At 39.4% G+C, this 16967-nt stretch overlaps 1 protein-coding gene across 1 annotated transcript; it reads right to left on the bottom strand.

Moving 5' to 3' along the window:
* Positions 1 to 269: 269 nt before the first annotated feature.
* Positions 270 to 16089, bottom strand: LOC108897012 (mannosyl-oligosaccharide 1,2-alpha-mannosidase IB-like; the record flags this gene model as incomplete). Its single annotated transcript, XM_051068341.1, is given in 9 exon segments — positions 270 to 295; positions 298 to 441; positions 1400 to 1619; positions 3210 to 3272; positions 3274 to 3332; positions 12112 to 12205; positions 13027 to 13150; positions 15994 to 16031; positions 16033 to 16089. Coding segments are annotated over 9 exon segments (825 nt in total), but the record flags the coding sequence as incomplete, so codon positions are not given.
* Positions 16090 to 16967: the final 878 nt, after the last annotated feature.

Below are 16967 nucleotides of genomic sequence, written 5' to 3'. Positions count from 1 at the left end.
AACATTCACCGGAGAAGAGTCCTGCTGATGTCTGTTTAATCAGTTTCTTACCATTATTAGGCTACTTTATTTATTAATCATAAATTCCACTGGATGTTGCTATTTACAACTGCTATTTGTTTTGCAGCATAGGAGGTCCAACAGAGGTCAGCAAAAACTGCCTACTGCCATTAAAGTCAAAATGAATACTTTACCTACTGATGTTAAAGAGATGGCCTAAACCATGACTAAGCTGTTTAATAAAGTGTATATAAATGTATGCTCTTTACCTGTGCTGCCTCCCAGCCCCACTGCCGTATTTGGGATCGTGGGTGAATCTCCACATGTACCAGTAGGTCTCAATGACCTCCGGCCGCAGGATGTAGTACTTCTCATTCTGCCGCACAGCCACCGCCTCCAGGCCACTGTCGAATTTAAAGGCCTCCGGGCCGAGCTTCAGCACTTGAAGGGAGGAGAGAAAAAGCAGACAGAACGTAGGGAAAGAGGAGAGAGAGGAGGGGAATGGATGAATAAAGAGAGGGAGGGAGAAAAGGTGACATGAAAAGATGGAAAAGAAAGAAGGCAGGGAACCAAGAGAAACAGGAGGGAGAGAGGGAGAGGAGTGAACAGAAAAAAATGACAAAGAGGAAGCAGAAAAAGAGTAACATGGTGGAGGAGAGATAAGGGACAGATGTGAAAGGAGGAGTGAAGAAGAAGTGAGAGGGGGAGAAAGGAAGGAAGAGTAAATAGGGAAAGGGTGATGAAGAGAGGAAAACAGGAGTTAGGAGATTAGGATTATCCTGTGCTCCTCAGTTTGCATTAATGGTTGAGTTGCTGTTGATTACAGGTCAGAGCTGATATGATCAGTGCTTTGTGTGTGGTGTGTGTGTTTAAAGCAATAAAAACCCTCCGACCCCATTGATTTTACTGGCTTTTCATGTTTTTACAACCAGTGCTTTTTTCTGCCAATTAAGTGTGATAGGCATTATGAGTCTAAGTGTGGAAAATTAATGAGGAGCTGACAAGGCATTGACAGGAACGTCTCTCTGAAAGGATTAAAACACACTGAGACGCGTACATGAACACACACATACACACACTCTCAAAACTCCATGCCACCTCACCAGAAAGTTCTCTCTTTTCTCTCCCCCACCCTCCCTTTTGCTCCCTTTCTCCATCTTCATTTGTTGCCATGGGCAACCTCTCCTCTTTCTTAGAGCAACCTCACGATTTTCTGACTACACACACTTGCGCATACCGTCATGATGCCAGAGCACACACACTGGTGTTTCCTTGCTGACGACTATCGATGCTTACCAGAAAACGTCCAGAGCAGGTATTTCTTAAGGTCTCTTGAACAGATAATATATTCATGGTTCAAGCAGCTAGGCATGTGTGCACTCGTGTTTGTGTTTCTCACCTGTCCTGTCATAGGACTCGTGGCAGGTGTGCGCGATCTCTGCCCCCAGCTGCAGGTAGTGCCCAGCCTTGTCGTCGGGCGAGCCGTCGGCGCCCAGCGCAAACATGCCGCCGGCGAAGCACGCCAGGTGGCCCATCTTCCTCTCCAGGTGGCCGTTCTTCCACTCACCAATGAATGTCAGACCACCGTTGGATTTGCGTATCAGGTGGCGCTCAATGGCCTGGAGGGGGAGGGAGGGAGCGTGAGTGTGTGTGAGGGCATGTGGAAATAAGTGCAGACATTTTTGAGAAGACAGAATCAGAAAAAGCGAAGGAGGCAGTGAGAATGTGGACAGAGGTTGCAAATGGAATATCAAGCGCATGGTTGTATTTGTATTCAGGTAGTGATTTGAAATGATACATGAGGATGTATGAAATTTATGTGTGTGTGTAAGAGTGTGAACATTTGAAGAGGTAAATTCAGGTAAGGGCAATTTGACACACAGTATTTTATTAGAGTGGGAACGGTGGATAGAGGTTAGGAATGGAATATTAGGTGTATGTGTGTGTGAGTGAAATGTTTTAATGGGGTTAAGTTGTTAGTGTGAGCGGGTATTGACATTGGAGAGGGTCAAACAGAATAAAACACAGTGGTGAGAGTAGAATTTAAAACCCAGCCACATCCCTCACCCTCTGCTCTGCAGCATCTGTTCTGCTCACTCTCTGACACTCATTGATTGACAGACATCTCCATCAGCTACAGAGAACTAACATCTGCTTCCTGACAAATCTACTCTTACTTCCTTTGAAGAAACAGAGGGATGTCTCTCTTTTGTAAACATGGCCATTGAAATATGTTTTACATGTTCTCTTAATTTTCTGTTGAGGGGAAAAAATAAGAAAAGTCAACTCAAGATGAACAAATGAATGATGAATCCCATTTGATCATAAATTGGGAGTGCTCAGCCGATTGCTTATTAGCAGAGGTAACACCCCTTTAACACTATATAAGGGCAATATTCTGGTACATACCCAAGAATTGGAGAGATGCCTCTAAGAAGGCAGTAAGAGGAAGAACTTCAGCAGTAGTGAAATTGATGTACTGTTAAATAAACTTAAACAAAGTAAATGTGACTTTCCAGAGCATCAGTATTGGCATTCAGAAATCTAGAAATGAAAAAGATCTGTTTTAAGCCTGGATAGTCAAAGCAGCATCTAGGAGCAGTATGTCTGTCATTCAGAAGGTGAATGCACACAGTATCATACAATGGTTTGTATGATTTTGACTGGGATCAATGGACCAATAATGCTTCATTACTCCAGAACATTAAATTTGAATCACATGAAATTGATGTAAAATTTGAAAAAACTAAGAGAAGAGCAAAGATAAGAAAACATTGTTGAATCCCAGAAATCAGTGGGGACTATCAAAATGGGGACAAATCACGGAAATGAACAAAAAATAACTGTGTTTGTATATTGTTTCCTGTATGAAGCCCAATGTATGTTATTTTTAAAAAAGGATAACTGATGACAATTAGAATCAGAGCTGTAACTTTTCTTGTCGATCGATGGCGCTTGCTGGACTGGGATTACAGATTGAGACACTCTCTTCACACTCTTTGTGGCTATGCAGTTCGATGATACTAGCTGGGCCTAGGCTTATGTCTTTATTTGGGGTGTTTTTCATTCTCAGAATCAAGGGTCTTGTATGTTGCACACATTCTAAAGCCCTTGAGAAAAAATTGAGGACTTTACCTCATGAAGGACATTTTTAACTGGGAAAGTAACTGTACAATGCTGTACATATGCTGACAGATTTCTGATTGGACTGTACCTCGATGGGCGTCATCGTAGGTCTTCCGAGCCTCTGTATCTGTCTTGTCTGACATGAGCCCATGCCTTCAGCAGGTACTCATAAAAACTGTCCCCAAGTCCTCCAACTGAGGTGTGATCTGGAGACAGAGTGGGGGGGAAGGAAAGAGTTAAAAAGAGCAGGATGAAGAGACACGAAGGAAAGATTGTGACAAAGCACAAAAAAAGACAAACAAAAAAAGGAGCAAGACATTGACAAATGAGAAAGCCGAGGTGAATTATTCATTTTTTGACTTTGCCTCAAAGTCCTTGGCCCAAGCACAACATATGGCATGAAAAGCATCTATACAAGCCCTAGGTGGTTTTTCTTCCCTGCATATTGGCAGCATTATTCCCTCTCTTTTCCCGTTTTGTTTACTCTTTCCCTGATGTGCTCGCATTTCAATGTCCCCAGTCGTCCTCTTGGAAGTTTACACAGCTTTCATGGCTGTCCTAATTTTGCAGGACATCACATAGTGAATATGGGATACAAGCCAACAATCACTCTGATCACACTAAAAAAATAAATTATTTTCTCTAGAGGGCGTTCTGAGTCCACATGATCTAATTCTTAATGGCACTTTTGGTCTATTTCAGAGGCAATGTCATTGACCTATAAAATGTTGTTTACAGTATTAGCAAAAATTAGCAAAAACATTTATGCATCTAAGATTACCATCATGACAGTGAAAATCAAATAAAATGTCATTTTTTAAAGGACAACTCTGGTATTTTTGAACCTGGGCCTTATTTCCCCTGGCCCTTATTATTGGTTTGGATTATTTGCAATACCAAAAAAATATGCTTCATTGATTGTTTATGTGGGATTGACATTTTGCTCTGCTTGCTGTGTGGTGCCAGCACTCAACTCCTGTATTCTGAAGTGTTTCCTTCCTGTAAATGGTTTCCTTGTCAAAACCACAGACAATTTATGTTTAAAATGACTTTTAAAACAATGGAAAAGCCACAGCAGTATACATTTATTACTCAACAAATTAAGAAATAGGTCATAAAATTCTCCAATTTTAGGAAGAAAATCTCTTTCCATTATGAATTCGAAAGTCTAGTTGGGAGAACAATCCTGGATGAAAGGAGGTTTATTTTTTAGCTCTGACTTCACTGGGTGAGCCTGTTCCCCATCCTCTACGTATAACTCTCTTCAGCTCTGTGTAATCATATTCAATATCTGTGCAGCTGCTTTGTGTCTCATCTAAGCAGATTCTTTTCTGTACGTGGTTAACATGCCCGTAGGTAAATGGAGGAATACGCAAAGACAGGGAACAAGAAGCAATGGAAGTGATGAATTATTCATCTTTTGTCACACAGAGAGAGCACAGACCTTCACAAACAACCTTGGAAACATTACTGAGGGCAGAGTGGGCAGGTGTATGTATTCATGTCTGTGAATGTACATGTGAGTGATTGAGTTTGTATATTAACACAAAAAAGTACAGCCCGTGACGGAGCACCGATACATATTAAACTACTTTAAAAAGAAATGGCTTGTCACTAATTGGTACATAAATAAAGTTAATCAATAAATGCGCTGAAATAATTTTGAAGCTATTAGTCTGGGATTATGTAACTAAGTTAAATTTAGTGGAATAACATTATTTATAGTTTCTGAGCCAACCAAAGAGACTTAAGTACAATTATCCTGGCAATAACACATTTGTGTAGATGCTATTACAGGGTTTTTTAGGACTCATAGTACTGGTATAGCTGTAATAGATATCGTGCTTTACACATGTTTTATCAATATCAATAACAAAATTAGCAGGTGTTTATGCAGCATCAACAGCACTAAAACATTCACAATGATACAGTCTTTCTCTTGTGTGTAATGGCTTTTATTTGGTAGTTAATGATGCATGTGTGCAAATTGAAATGTTTCAGTGTTTCAGTGTAGCATAAATAAAGTTATTTGAAAGAAATTCCCCTGCTTCAAGCACGGCTCTCACACGATCATATTCACATCTTTTCCCTCTTCTGGTGACCCCTCTTCTATGGCAAACTATCAGACTTGGTTGGTGAAGTACTGAAACTGGCTCATGGATATTTTCTGAATCTGGTTGCTGGAAGAAAAACACATTTGTATCCTGATTATAACTGCGGTTCCCCTTTGTTCCCTTGGCTAGAAAAGAACATGTTCATGGAGCTTCTGCAGGTGTTTAATCAGATGAGAGTCAATCTTTTTTTAAGGGAAATCAGCCCACTTATTGATCATATAAATGTTCTTTGGTCAGCTACACAAATCACAGCCTTTGTTTTAATTTCATTTGTAAGATCTCAGTTTACCTGTTAATGTACTTTATGTTACAGACCAGCCATTTGAGGTGGTTTGGACATGTAAACAGGACAAATCTCCATTTGTGAAGCTTTTCTGGGCATGACAACTAGGAAGAGACTGGAACCAGAAAACACCAGACTGACTTCATATTCTAACTCACATGTGAATCCAGGTGATGCTCAGGTACGTGGTTGGGAAGAAAACATGTGAGCTACTTTATTTAGCCTGCTGCCACTGTGAACGGACCGAGATAAGCAGCATATAGTGAATGGAAACACTGTGCTGAATGCCATCAATGATTATTATCACATTAAGGTCCATTCCTGGTTATGCTGACACACACAGCACAGAGTATAGAAGTAAGCACACCTGCTAATGTTTGGGCTACTGTAGCTGTACACAGCTAGGAGTAGGAGCGAGATAAAAGAGAAAATGACGACTGAATGAAGACACCTCAATGGATACGGCCCAAGGCTCAAAAGATGAGGAGGTTGTTGAAAAAAGTTGGAGGAATTCGGTGTTGTGGAGATGTTTTGCCTATTTAAAGTATCTCGCACTGCAAATTGTGTCAGAAACATGTTCCCACAAAGACAGGTAATACCACTAATCTTTTTTGCCATCTGAAGCAGTGCCATTCTGTAGACAGTCCCAGATCCAAGTTCTGGTGGTCCCCTACAACAACCTGTGTGATACTAAATTGACCTTATGATATCTTCACATCTCACTTAGGAGTAAAAAGGAACCTTGAAGCTTGACATAGAAATAGTGATTTGAGCTGTGAGAAAATGATAATGATAAGATTTTTTCCATATTACCCAGCCCTGGTTTGAAGACACGTACCGGGTCAAGTCAAAAATAAAAAGCTCAGGTCAAATAAAAACAGGACCACGCTGCAGTAATAAATACCAAAATTCATAAGATGCGTTCACTATGTCATAAAACAGTGACGGATTGTTCTTTTGTTTTGTTTCGTGAATTTGTGAAACAGCGTGACATAATTATAAAATACCACAAATCATTGGTGTAGTGGTTTGTAATCATGGGTTTGTTTTATTTATTATGGTCTTATTATTATGATAATATCTTTGTGCGCATGCAGTATATACTTTACACTCCAATACACATATTCCCTTCAAGCTTGGGCAGTTGAATGATAAGTGATGATGGACATATGACTTTTTCCACTGTCAACAAGCTTTTCTGTTAAGTATTTTTTAGATTTAAGCCTCTAAATAACCTGATTTGTGTCTATTTTTGAAGCTCTGAATAATTTTTAGTTTTGCTGATCTTGTATTCTCTCTCTCTTTTTCTTCTCTCTTTTGACTGACTGAACTATTGTTTGATTTTTACAGTAAAGTATGGGAAAAATCAGTGGCACACAAAAGCAAAAGCAAAACCACTTGATTCAAATATGGACCCTTTCCAAAGGGTGCACAAAACACGAGTAAGAGTGAAATCACAGAAACTGGAAAACAGCACCAGACCAGAGGAAAGACAATACACCAGCCACATCTCTAACTACCCTCTCACACAAAAGAGTTTTTGAATGTAAAGAGTAAAATAACAGATAGGCAACGCAGATTAAAATACAAATTGGAACAGGGTGTGCTCATTCAAGTTCTGTTTGATTGTTTTTCTATTTTTCCCTTATCCTGCAACCTCTCTGTTTCAGAATCACCTCCCACACTGTTTCAACTTGGCATCCGCCAACACATGCCCCCCCAACTCCTTTCCTCTCCATCATTTTCCTGCCAATCAAAGGATCCAGGTCATGCAAGGAGCGCCTGCCAATCAAAGGTGGGGCTTGCTGAGGAGGCGGCTTCAAACGCATACTAAACCACAGACACACTCATGTACAAAAGATGTCTTAACAAAGCTAAAAACATCTATATGTTATCGAGTGCGACAGTATCATTTATGTCTGTACAGAAACCAACACAATGAAGAACACAACAGCAAAGGTCAACCATGTTTTAGTTTCCACTCTCTGGATCATGTTAATTCTGTGGGGTGTTACATAATGTGAAGTATGTGCGGAGCCAATTAAACCTCCGTAGACAGGATTAAGAATAAGGACATAATTTTCTTATGCCAGAGCCAGAAAAATATTGCCAGAAAAGCTGACACAAAACTGACAAGTGTGCATGAGAACAACACAGCTACTATAGGTAAGTTGTTATAAGTTGACTGACAGCCCCTGCCAACAATGGTTAACATGATCACAGAGTCAGACTAGGTAATGAAATGAAACAAAATGTAAATTCTCATAATCAGTCAACAAAAAGACATCCATGCAAAGTCTCGGGTCTCTTCTACTGTGTAGTATGTTTGTGCTTAAAGGTGCTATATGTAAGTTTGTGCTATCACTAAATGGGCAATGTTAGCATTAACAGCTGTTTACTTACCAAGAGCTTCAGCCATTGTTTATAAGACAAGAGGTTAAAATAAGCCCTCTGGGCAGTGCTACTTCTTCAACCTCTCATGTTGGACTAAGGATAGACTGGATGCTAATGTGACTCACTACCACAAAGTGGCATTACTAGACAGAACAGGGCAGCTGGTTAGCATGCTTACTTCAGTAGAAGAAAAGTAGTGATAGAAACAGAAGCAACATAGGTGTTTCCTTCCATTTCAGAAGACAGCTCGACAGCTCTGGGCGACTAAAGGAATAAAGTTTGATGCTGAATGAATTTCTCCTAGAGTGAGAAGTAACCATTTGCTAATGCTAATGTTGGCTATACAGAGATAGCAAAAACTTACACAGAGCATCTTTAAACTTTTATTACAGCAAAATCTGAGGTCTTTTCTGGTCTACAGTATGTTTAAATGGCTCCTGTTTGGAGAAACACATAGAGAAATACATTTGAGCAACTTAAACTTTACATTCTGAAGAAGATCTCAACCTGTAATCGGTTTCACTAGATGGAAATCTGATGATGGAAGATAGGAGTTTTTGACAGACTGCCGTGTATGTGCATGTGTGAGGGAAAAAGAACATTGGTGAGTAGGTTAAAAAGAAGGAGTGGGAGGTATATATGTGTGTGTAGCCAGCACAGTATTATAGTAAGACACAGGAGTGTGTGGTAATAAGGCTGTCAGTCACAGCAGGATCTCATTAAGACAGAGGAGCTCAGCCTCATTCCTCATTAGTCTGGCTTAACTACTGTCTACACACCTACACTCTGCAAGAAGGAACACACACACACACACAAATTTATACAGTGATGCATTTGCACACACTCTCGACACATGCTTCAAAACCTTTCAAACATTTCACACACTGTCACCAACACAGACACACATTCACATATATTTCTCACCCAATATTTACAGGTACTCACAAATCAAATGTTCATAAGTCACACACACACAACTGTACACGTACACCCCACACACAGTATAACCAGGGTGACAGACAGTTTTTTCACCTTGCCTGTCACAGTTGGTTTTATCCTAAAAAACCAAACCAACCAACCATTCTGTTAAAGAAGTTAACAAAACCTCCAAATGATGGTTGTTTACCTGCAACAGTGGCTTATACAATGGTAAAACCCTCCAGCTGCAGACAGATTTTTGCTTGCAGGTTGTGTTAATTTTGTGGCCAGATAACAGCACACATAAATCTAAAGTGAGACATCATCACTGCCTTTCTCTCCATTCCAGAAAGCTGAGTCTAAATGGTCCTGTAATTAATTTAAATGGATGTGAGTGTCACCGTTTGACTCTGCAGCGGTTATAGGTGTTCAAAATATGCAAAATACCCACCACTTTCCCACAACAACACGTTAGGTACACTGTGTATTAATCTGAAAAGAGACTTCAGATGTACTGTAATTTTCTATCTTCCTGACTCACCATAATCATGGTATCATCACAATGCCGTGCAGCTATTGCAGAGGATCTTTGTTGTTGGCTTTATTGATGTCTATATTGTTGGTTACAGATTGTGTTTAACAACACAAATGATCAAGTGGTGTTTGTCTTTGGAGCCCTGCCTCTACCAATCCTCATCCTAACTGTGAACACATCAACACACACTGATTCCCCGTAAACTACATTAAAGTCAAAGTGAAATCAAAATTAACCTTTGTTAAGAAATTAGTTGTGAAACATGTGAGGTCCAGTTTTGACAGTACAGTTTTGCTTTTCGTTTGAATAATATTTTAATGATATACTTTTTTCCTTGTTTTTTGGTTGATGACGTTGTTACAGAGAGCACTGCATTTTCCTCTGCTGGGGCCAACATTTTCTCCCCCTGCCTTTATCTTTATTATCAACACTGGACATCTGTACTGTAGTTGCATGATTGGATGTGATTACTTCATAGCTCGATGAATAAACAAAAAACGCATTTTTGGTCAGAGCCTTTCACTTGACTTATGTTCAGTTAACTCCCTCCCTTCCTAACTGTATCATGCAGCCTCTTCATGCAGAGCTCAGGCAGGCACTACAGCAGCTCAGGTTGGTTTTGGAGTAACTATGAGCTTTAATGAAACCTGTGCTGCCATACTGTAATCAACAGCAGCTAATTAATGTGTCCACACCTCAAACTGTTATAAACATACACAAATGCAGTAACATGAAAGTAGATTAATAGATATGTAAGAGCTGTATGTGCACAGAAACACAAAGACGCACACTGACAAACACACACTCGTAAACAAAGACAAGTACACGCGTGCACACACAACATATTATTTTATAATCAAAATATATTCACAAAGAAAGACTCACTGCCTGACTCTCACACTCATTCACACTCACACACACTTACACATACACAGACATAAAACATCTGTCATCACCTGCCGAGTCATGCAGCTCGCCACCTAACTATCCATCTGTTAATGTACTCATCCATTCATCAATCAATCTGCCCTCCCTCAATCTTCTGGCCATTTATTTTTTCCTGCCTTTGGCCCAAAGTCTGTGTACTTACAAGTACATCAGTCTGACTGTCAAACCACCCATCCATCCATTAACCAGTGTCTCCATTTATCCATTCAGCCATGAGTGCTCGCCATTTGTTTTGTCAAAAAGTAAAACAAATAAAACAGAGATTTCATCTTGCTGGACCAGCGTAGTTATTAAAAATTAGTTTGTTTTTTTGCTTTATTTTCTCCTCTGTGGATTGTCTTTATATGTGTATTGCCCATTTCCCATTTACTTGGGAGTGTTGAGAAATTGAATAGACTTAATATGGCACTCTCTTACTGCAGCAAGCCATTTCTCTGGAAAAATAAAACAAACACAGTGTATTCAATTCTAAACCAGATTTCATCTTTTCATTTCCTTTCACTGAACTAAAGAGCAAACCCCCGAGCAGAGAGTCATATCTGATCAATGGGCAAAAATTACAACAACTGGTAAAAAAAAAAAAAAAAAAAACTCCTAAGGCAAGTGTGCACAAAAAAGGAATATTTTAAATATCCAGTGTTTTAATATTCTGTTGGAATGCTAAGATAACAAACCGCAACCCTCTACATATCTGTCATCCAGCATCTAAGTCTCTGTTAAACGCCTTCTCAGGTTGAAAATGCTCCCTACTGAACTGTTGAAAAATAACAAAAAGGAATATTTAATATTTGCTTGCAAATGCTCGAATGATAACTTGAAACACTCCCCAAGTAATGTCAGAAACAAATATTCAGAGTGGCATGTGTGAAAGATTTACCAGCCACATAAGTAGACCATTATCTAATGTTTTGGTCTTTCTGTATTCAGAATTTGTATTTAGAAATAAATGTATTTATTTTCAGTAACCTTGGGATTTTAACAAAATGTCTGAAAGCACGATTCCTCTAGTGGTTTTCCATTCCTCGTGTTTTTTATTCTGCCTATCTTGTAAGAGGCAGGTCATTGTTGGTATTTCCTCTGTGTGACCACAATTTCACTGCTTTGTTTGTCCCTCCATCACACTGGATGCAATGCTGAATTACTGTAGGTGTAGCTGACATGTGGTGTGTTAACCAGCTCTAATTATAGGTTTGTAGAAAATGACTTTAACCAGAAATGACAGGTGTCAGAGCAAGAATAGTGTGTCACTGCACCCAGTGAGCTTTAATTTCCCTGGGCAGACTGCCAAAAAGTAATCAAATATACCGGCAATACTGTGTTCCCTCTCATCCATCTTTTTCTACTCTCTTCAATTTGTTCTCATTAAAGAAGATCCATTCCACAGTACTTTCCTTCTTTCCTTCACTGAGTGTTAATTCCTGTTGTTTCTCTTCCTAGCACTTCTGAAGACATGATCATTTGAAGCTCACAGGAACACTTTGACACAGTCTCAGCAGACTGCTTGTGAATCTGTGATCCAAGAATTCAAGTGTATTCTCAAATTAAATGTTGAAAAAGTAAATGCATCTCCACAACACCTGAAATTTCTTTTCTTTCTGAATTCAGCATTAGATTCCTTGACATTTTCACCAAATTAGATATGTGAGCTACATTTTCATTTAGTTATAACCAGTAAAAAGCACAAATGTACATGTTAAGGCATTAGATGTAGCACTTGAATTAGCACTATAATGCAAAGAAGTAATTCATTGCCACATTGACTGTTGCTATTTTCCACTGCAACGTGTACTTACGTTGGCCCCAGCGGCCTGTACGGGGGTTCAGGTAGTTCGGGTAGAGCCCGTTGGGTCGATCCATTTTGGCTAGCAGCTTCCGGATGTGCATCACCTGTGATCATCACCAGATAGATAAATAAATAGAAAATATGCACCTTTTGAAAAAAGGGTAAGTTACAATATTTTTTCCAAATACATTTTTTTTCTCTTTCAATAATAATTTAACCATTTTTAACAGTGTTGTGTTTTTTTTAAAACAACACTATGTAACATCTGCCGAGTAACACTGGCCTCTGCAGCTGTAAGTGGTAATTAGGTACAAGACACTGGCGGATTAAATTTTGTTGGGCTCTGAGTCCGAGTGGTTAAGGGTACTAGATCCTGCGTAATCCTAGAGGCTGACAGCTCATGCTCAGAAAACAAAGCCTATCAAACGCTTCACCAGAGTTCACCATTTCCTACTCACTGAACAGCAACATTGCCAAACAGTGTATATTCCTTATTATCCTCAGAAGTCCCTGTAACAAACACATCAAACTTTGTTCATAATTCTTGATATTGTCAAAGTTTCCTGGCTGGATATCAGTGATGAAAGCTGTTTGTTTTTTTAAATGACTTCTTATCTTTTTAACTGATGTACAGTTCAGCATTACTCTTGAATTCCAGCAGCTGATCACTCAGTTATGCACTTCTCGCAGGAGATTGTACCTGCTCACTGAAGTTACATAGTGCATGAACAGGTGTTCAAGGAGCAGAGTGGGAATGACAGTTACATAACGTTGCTTTAATATACAGCACATCACTTTTCTTTGCCTTATGCAATTAATTCTTATTCAAAGTGAAAGATAAGTAAATGTCACCCTTCTTCTTTTTTCCTTCTTTCTTTCTTTTTTTTTTGCACACACAGTAGAAAATATACTTCTGAGTGCTAACCTTCTGGTAGTAGGCAGGATTCCCAGTCAGATAGGTGAGATGTACAAACTCCATATGAAGAGTCCCAAACTCAGCCAGGATGCTGCTGCCCGCCGACGCCCAACCCCAGTTACGACCAACGCCACTGCAGAGGTGGTGGAGGAGGGAGGGAGGGGTGGGAGGGGGTGAAGAGATGGTGAAGACAGAGAGAGAGAAGGCAGGAGGAAAGAGGAGAGTGGTTGATGTAATGGACATTGAGACATAGAAAGGAATAGGGACGGTTGGACAAGAAAAAGAAAAGGTTGAAATTCTATAAGATACCCAGTGTAAAGGAGTCATAAAGGTTTTAACTTGAATAATCATTTTTGGCTGATAAATCACGGGATCATAATAAGTTTGGATGTGCAAAACAATAGATGTTAAAAAATAAACATAAACACAACTTGATGTCATTGATGACTAGATTTTCTAGTAAATAATGTGTAGAAAAATTATTATTTGCAAATAATGACATAGTTGATGAATAGCAACATAAATACACTTTGAAATGGCAAAAGTAATTCTCTCCAGTTGTTAGAATTTTTCAGGTAAGACAATGATCCATCTTGATAACCACACCAAACAAGAAAATATATTTTTTCAGTCTAGTGAAACATGGCAGAGTTGGAGTTGGACTGATCACAGCCTGTGCAACAGGTTCACCACTTGTACAGTTTGTCTCATTCACAGCAGGTAAAAAGACCTTTACACATGGCCATATGTGACACAGGAGGCATCTGGAACTGCTTCAATTTTACATGAGTACATGTAACATTAATAGGTTCCAACTTGAGTGTGTGTGTTCCAGTGTGTGTATGTGTGTGTGTGTGTGTGTGTGTGTGTGTGTGTGTGTGTGTGTAGAGAGAGAGTTTGCCAAAGGCACCTTGTTTGTCTGATTAAAAAAAAAGGAAAAAAGAGAGAGAGATGTGTCACTTGTCTGTGTTTTCAGTTTAGATTAAATTCCTGTGTCTACAGTTATTCCTGTGGGCATCTGCTTATGTATGAACATGTGGTTTAAACTTTTTCTCCATTGGGTGTGTTTGCCTAGTGGGAGATTAAGGCAAAACACAAAGTGTCCGCTTTCTAATGAATTAGAATTACCTTGAGAGACACACATCCTGAACAACCTGCCTATGCATTTCACAGGATGCTGATTTCACACACACAAACACACACAAACCGGGCTAAGGTGCTTAGCAACAAAGTAGCCTACGGATTAATATAGCAATTTCATTTAATTTCCTTTGTTTCATTCACTGAGTAAGTAAACTGATAAGCACACAAAAACACATGCAGGCACACTAAAACACTGTCTCACTTTCTTCACAGGTACAAATAGGAAGGCAGCAGAAACTGACAAGAGGAACAGAGAAGGACTGAAATATTATGGCAATGCTGAACTTCAAGCTGAGCCTACAACAGGAAAGAAGACCATTGTTACAAGCTGCAGGTTAACAGAGTGGCTACAGGCTTCTAAAAGCTGGATTTAACACTTTTTTCCACACATTTTTGCGGCCTGTTAAGAGACAAATTTACACAGGATCCAAAAATTTCCCTGAAGACTTAAAGTCCTGCTCTCTCCTCCCTTGTAACTCAGTGCAGCTACACCAGGAATAATACAAGGTCCAACAAACTCTTTTCAATAACAAGAATGATGAAAGGTGTAAGTTGTCCTGCACTTGCAGCACAGTTTGTAAACGCCTACACAGTCCTGTGAGGAGGTCTAATTAGGCAAAAACAAAGTGAAAACACCTGTGTGGGTGGACCGTAGGATCATGTGTGGGAGCTTTAAAACTGTTCCAGTGCTTTAGACCTCCACAAATTAATTCAGTACTCAAATATAGTATGTAACAACATTTAAGACCTTTAAAAGCCTTAACTTTCCCTAGTAAAATTAGAGAATTAAGGATTTTAATAAATCCTTGTTAATGCTGTGAATGTTTTCTACGACTGCACTGTGTCACACTTGTCTTGATCACTGTTGAACAAGTGTGTGTGTATGTGTGTGTATTCTTGTACTGCTGTTGCTTGAGTTACAGTTTCAGACCTTTATAAGATATATATAAGATATTATAACACAAACATTCAGTCAGTATATGCACAGGAGAGTCATGTAGCCAGATGAGGAGGATCTATCAATCTGACATTATGATTATGTTAATGGTAAAATAACTTCTTCATACTGGTCTGCTGTTTGCCTCCTTGAAAGTACAACAAGTCCATCTTAAAGGCCTAAGTTCACACCTGTCAGAGATTGATATATGGGGCTAATTTTTGAGTCTGCATTGTCCCACCCAGTAGTTTTAAGCTACTTAATTAATCTTCTGTGTTCAGTCTATAGAAAACAAATGCTATTGCTTCTCAAGAGCAGTGAGCAGAGGTCATAGAGTTTTGTTTGCCAGCAACTGTGTATTAGTGATGGAGGTTAACTGTGATGATAGCTCAACCTTGCCCTGGTGCTTCCTGACCGGTCACCGGAAAGTGACAAGAGTGGCTGGGGCTAACTGGTTACGCATGCTAAACTTCAGTAGAAGAAAAGGAGTGATAGAACTAGAAGCAAAGCATTGTTGTTGCTTTCCCCTGCTGGAGGCCAGCTCTTGATGACTAAAGGAATGAAGTTTTATGTTGAACTCACACCCTTTCTTGTAGACTGGTAAGTGAACAGCGGTTAATGCTAATGTTAACTTCAGATACACTGTATAAGAATGCTTGATGTTTCTGGTGTGATATTTCAGTGCTTTTGCAGATGTTAGATTTTGATGTTATATAGCAAACCATTGTTTGGTCCATGGAACAAACCTTTGGTTAAAAGTGAAAATAGAAAAACCTACAATCTGGGTGGTTGCTGGCTGATCGGTGTCAATATCATTTCTGCTTTTGAGTGACCACATCTCTCTTTGTATTATCTCAGGTTAGCTACTGGATATTTTCAATGGCAGTGTCACTAACCTCTTAAGATTGACCATGGCCCAGGGAATTCCTGTGGGGGGTATTAAAGGCAGGGAGCAGCTTCTCAGCTAACTGGACTGCCTTTAGTTCGAATACCTGGAGAGAGAGACAAATGGGGAAAGAGAAAGAGAGGAGGTTCACTTTAAGATTGGTTAGCTTTAAAATACCCCTTTTACCCCTATTGTGTTCACTTGGAATATTCAGTAGTCCATCCATGTTGCCTCCTTTATATTCTCCTCAAACAGCTGACAGGTACAAGCATAAAACAACTGCTAACAACCAAAACAAATGCAGGATGAAGGCAAAATAAGGCAGAGTGAGATGTTAGGAGACAGACGATTGCTAAATGATGGCCACACAGTGTCAGAGCTGAACAGATTTATGGAGGAGACTGGCAGACTAATATATGCAAAACCTCCCTTCAAACTGTGCTGCAGTAATATGAAATGTTGCAGAATACCACTGAGATGTCTACAAGAAAAGCTTGGAGGTCAAAAGCACATCAAATGAGCTGAGCGAGAGACCAAAAGTACACATTCTGAGTTGGACTTCTATTATCATGACTGGCGTCTAATTTATACAGACTGATGTGGGGGAATGGACATGTGTTCGTTTTGAGATTACACAAGTTCTTGCACTCGTCTGACAGATGAAGGCCCAGAAAAACCTGCTGCAGAGCTTGTTCTTTTCTCTGTATGCCAATCAAAAAGATAAAAAGACACTAAGGTTATTCTGCTGCTGAACTAACTGGATATGTGTATACTGAAAGCTGGAAACTGTGGTTGTATGAATGGTTTGAAACTGCTAAGAAGGCAAAAATTCATGGACCGAACGACAAATAAGATGACAAAATAAACACACTGTACCAGTTTATTAAATTTTCGTCTGACAAGTTATTCTATGACAGAACATGTTTTCCTGCATTTACGATAAGTTGATTTTTGTTAATCCCTATATTACTTGTATATTTTTTT

This window comes from Lates calcarifer, unplaced genomic scaffold (assembly GCF_001640805.2).
Source record: "Lates calcarifer isolate ASB-BC8 unplaced genomic scaffold, TLL_Latcal_v3 _unitig_4194_quiver_3245, whole genome shotgun sequence".
Classification (NCBI taxonomy): Eukaryota; Metazoa; Chordata; class Actinopteri; family Centropomidae; genus Lates; species Lates calcarifer.
Note: the sequence above shows the minus strand (reverse complement) of the source record. Positions and strands in the feature narration are given on the sequence as shown.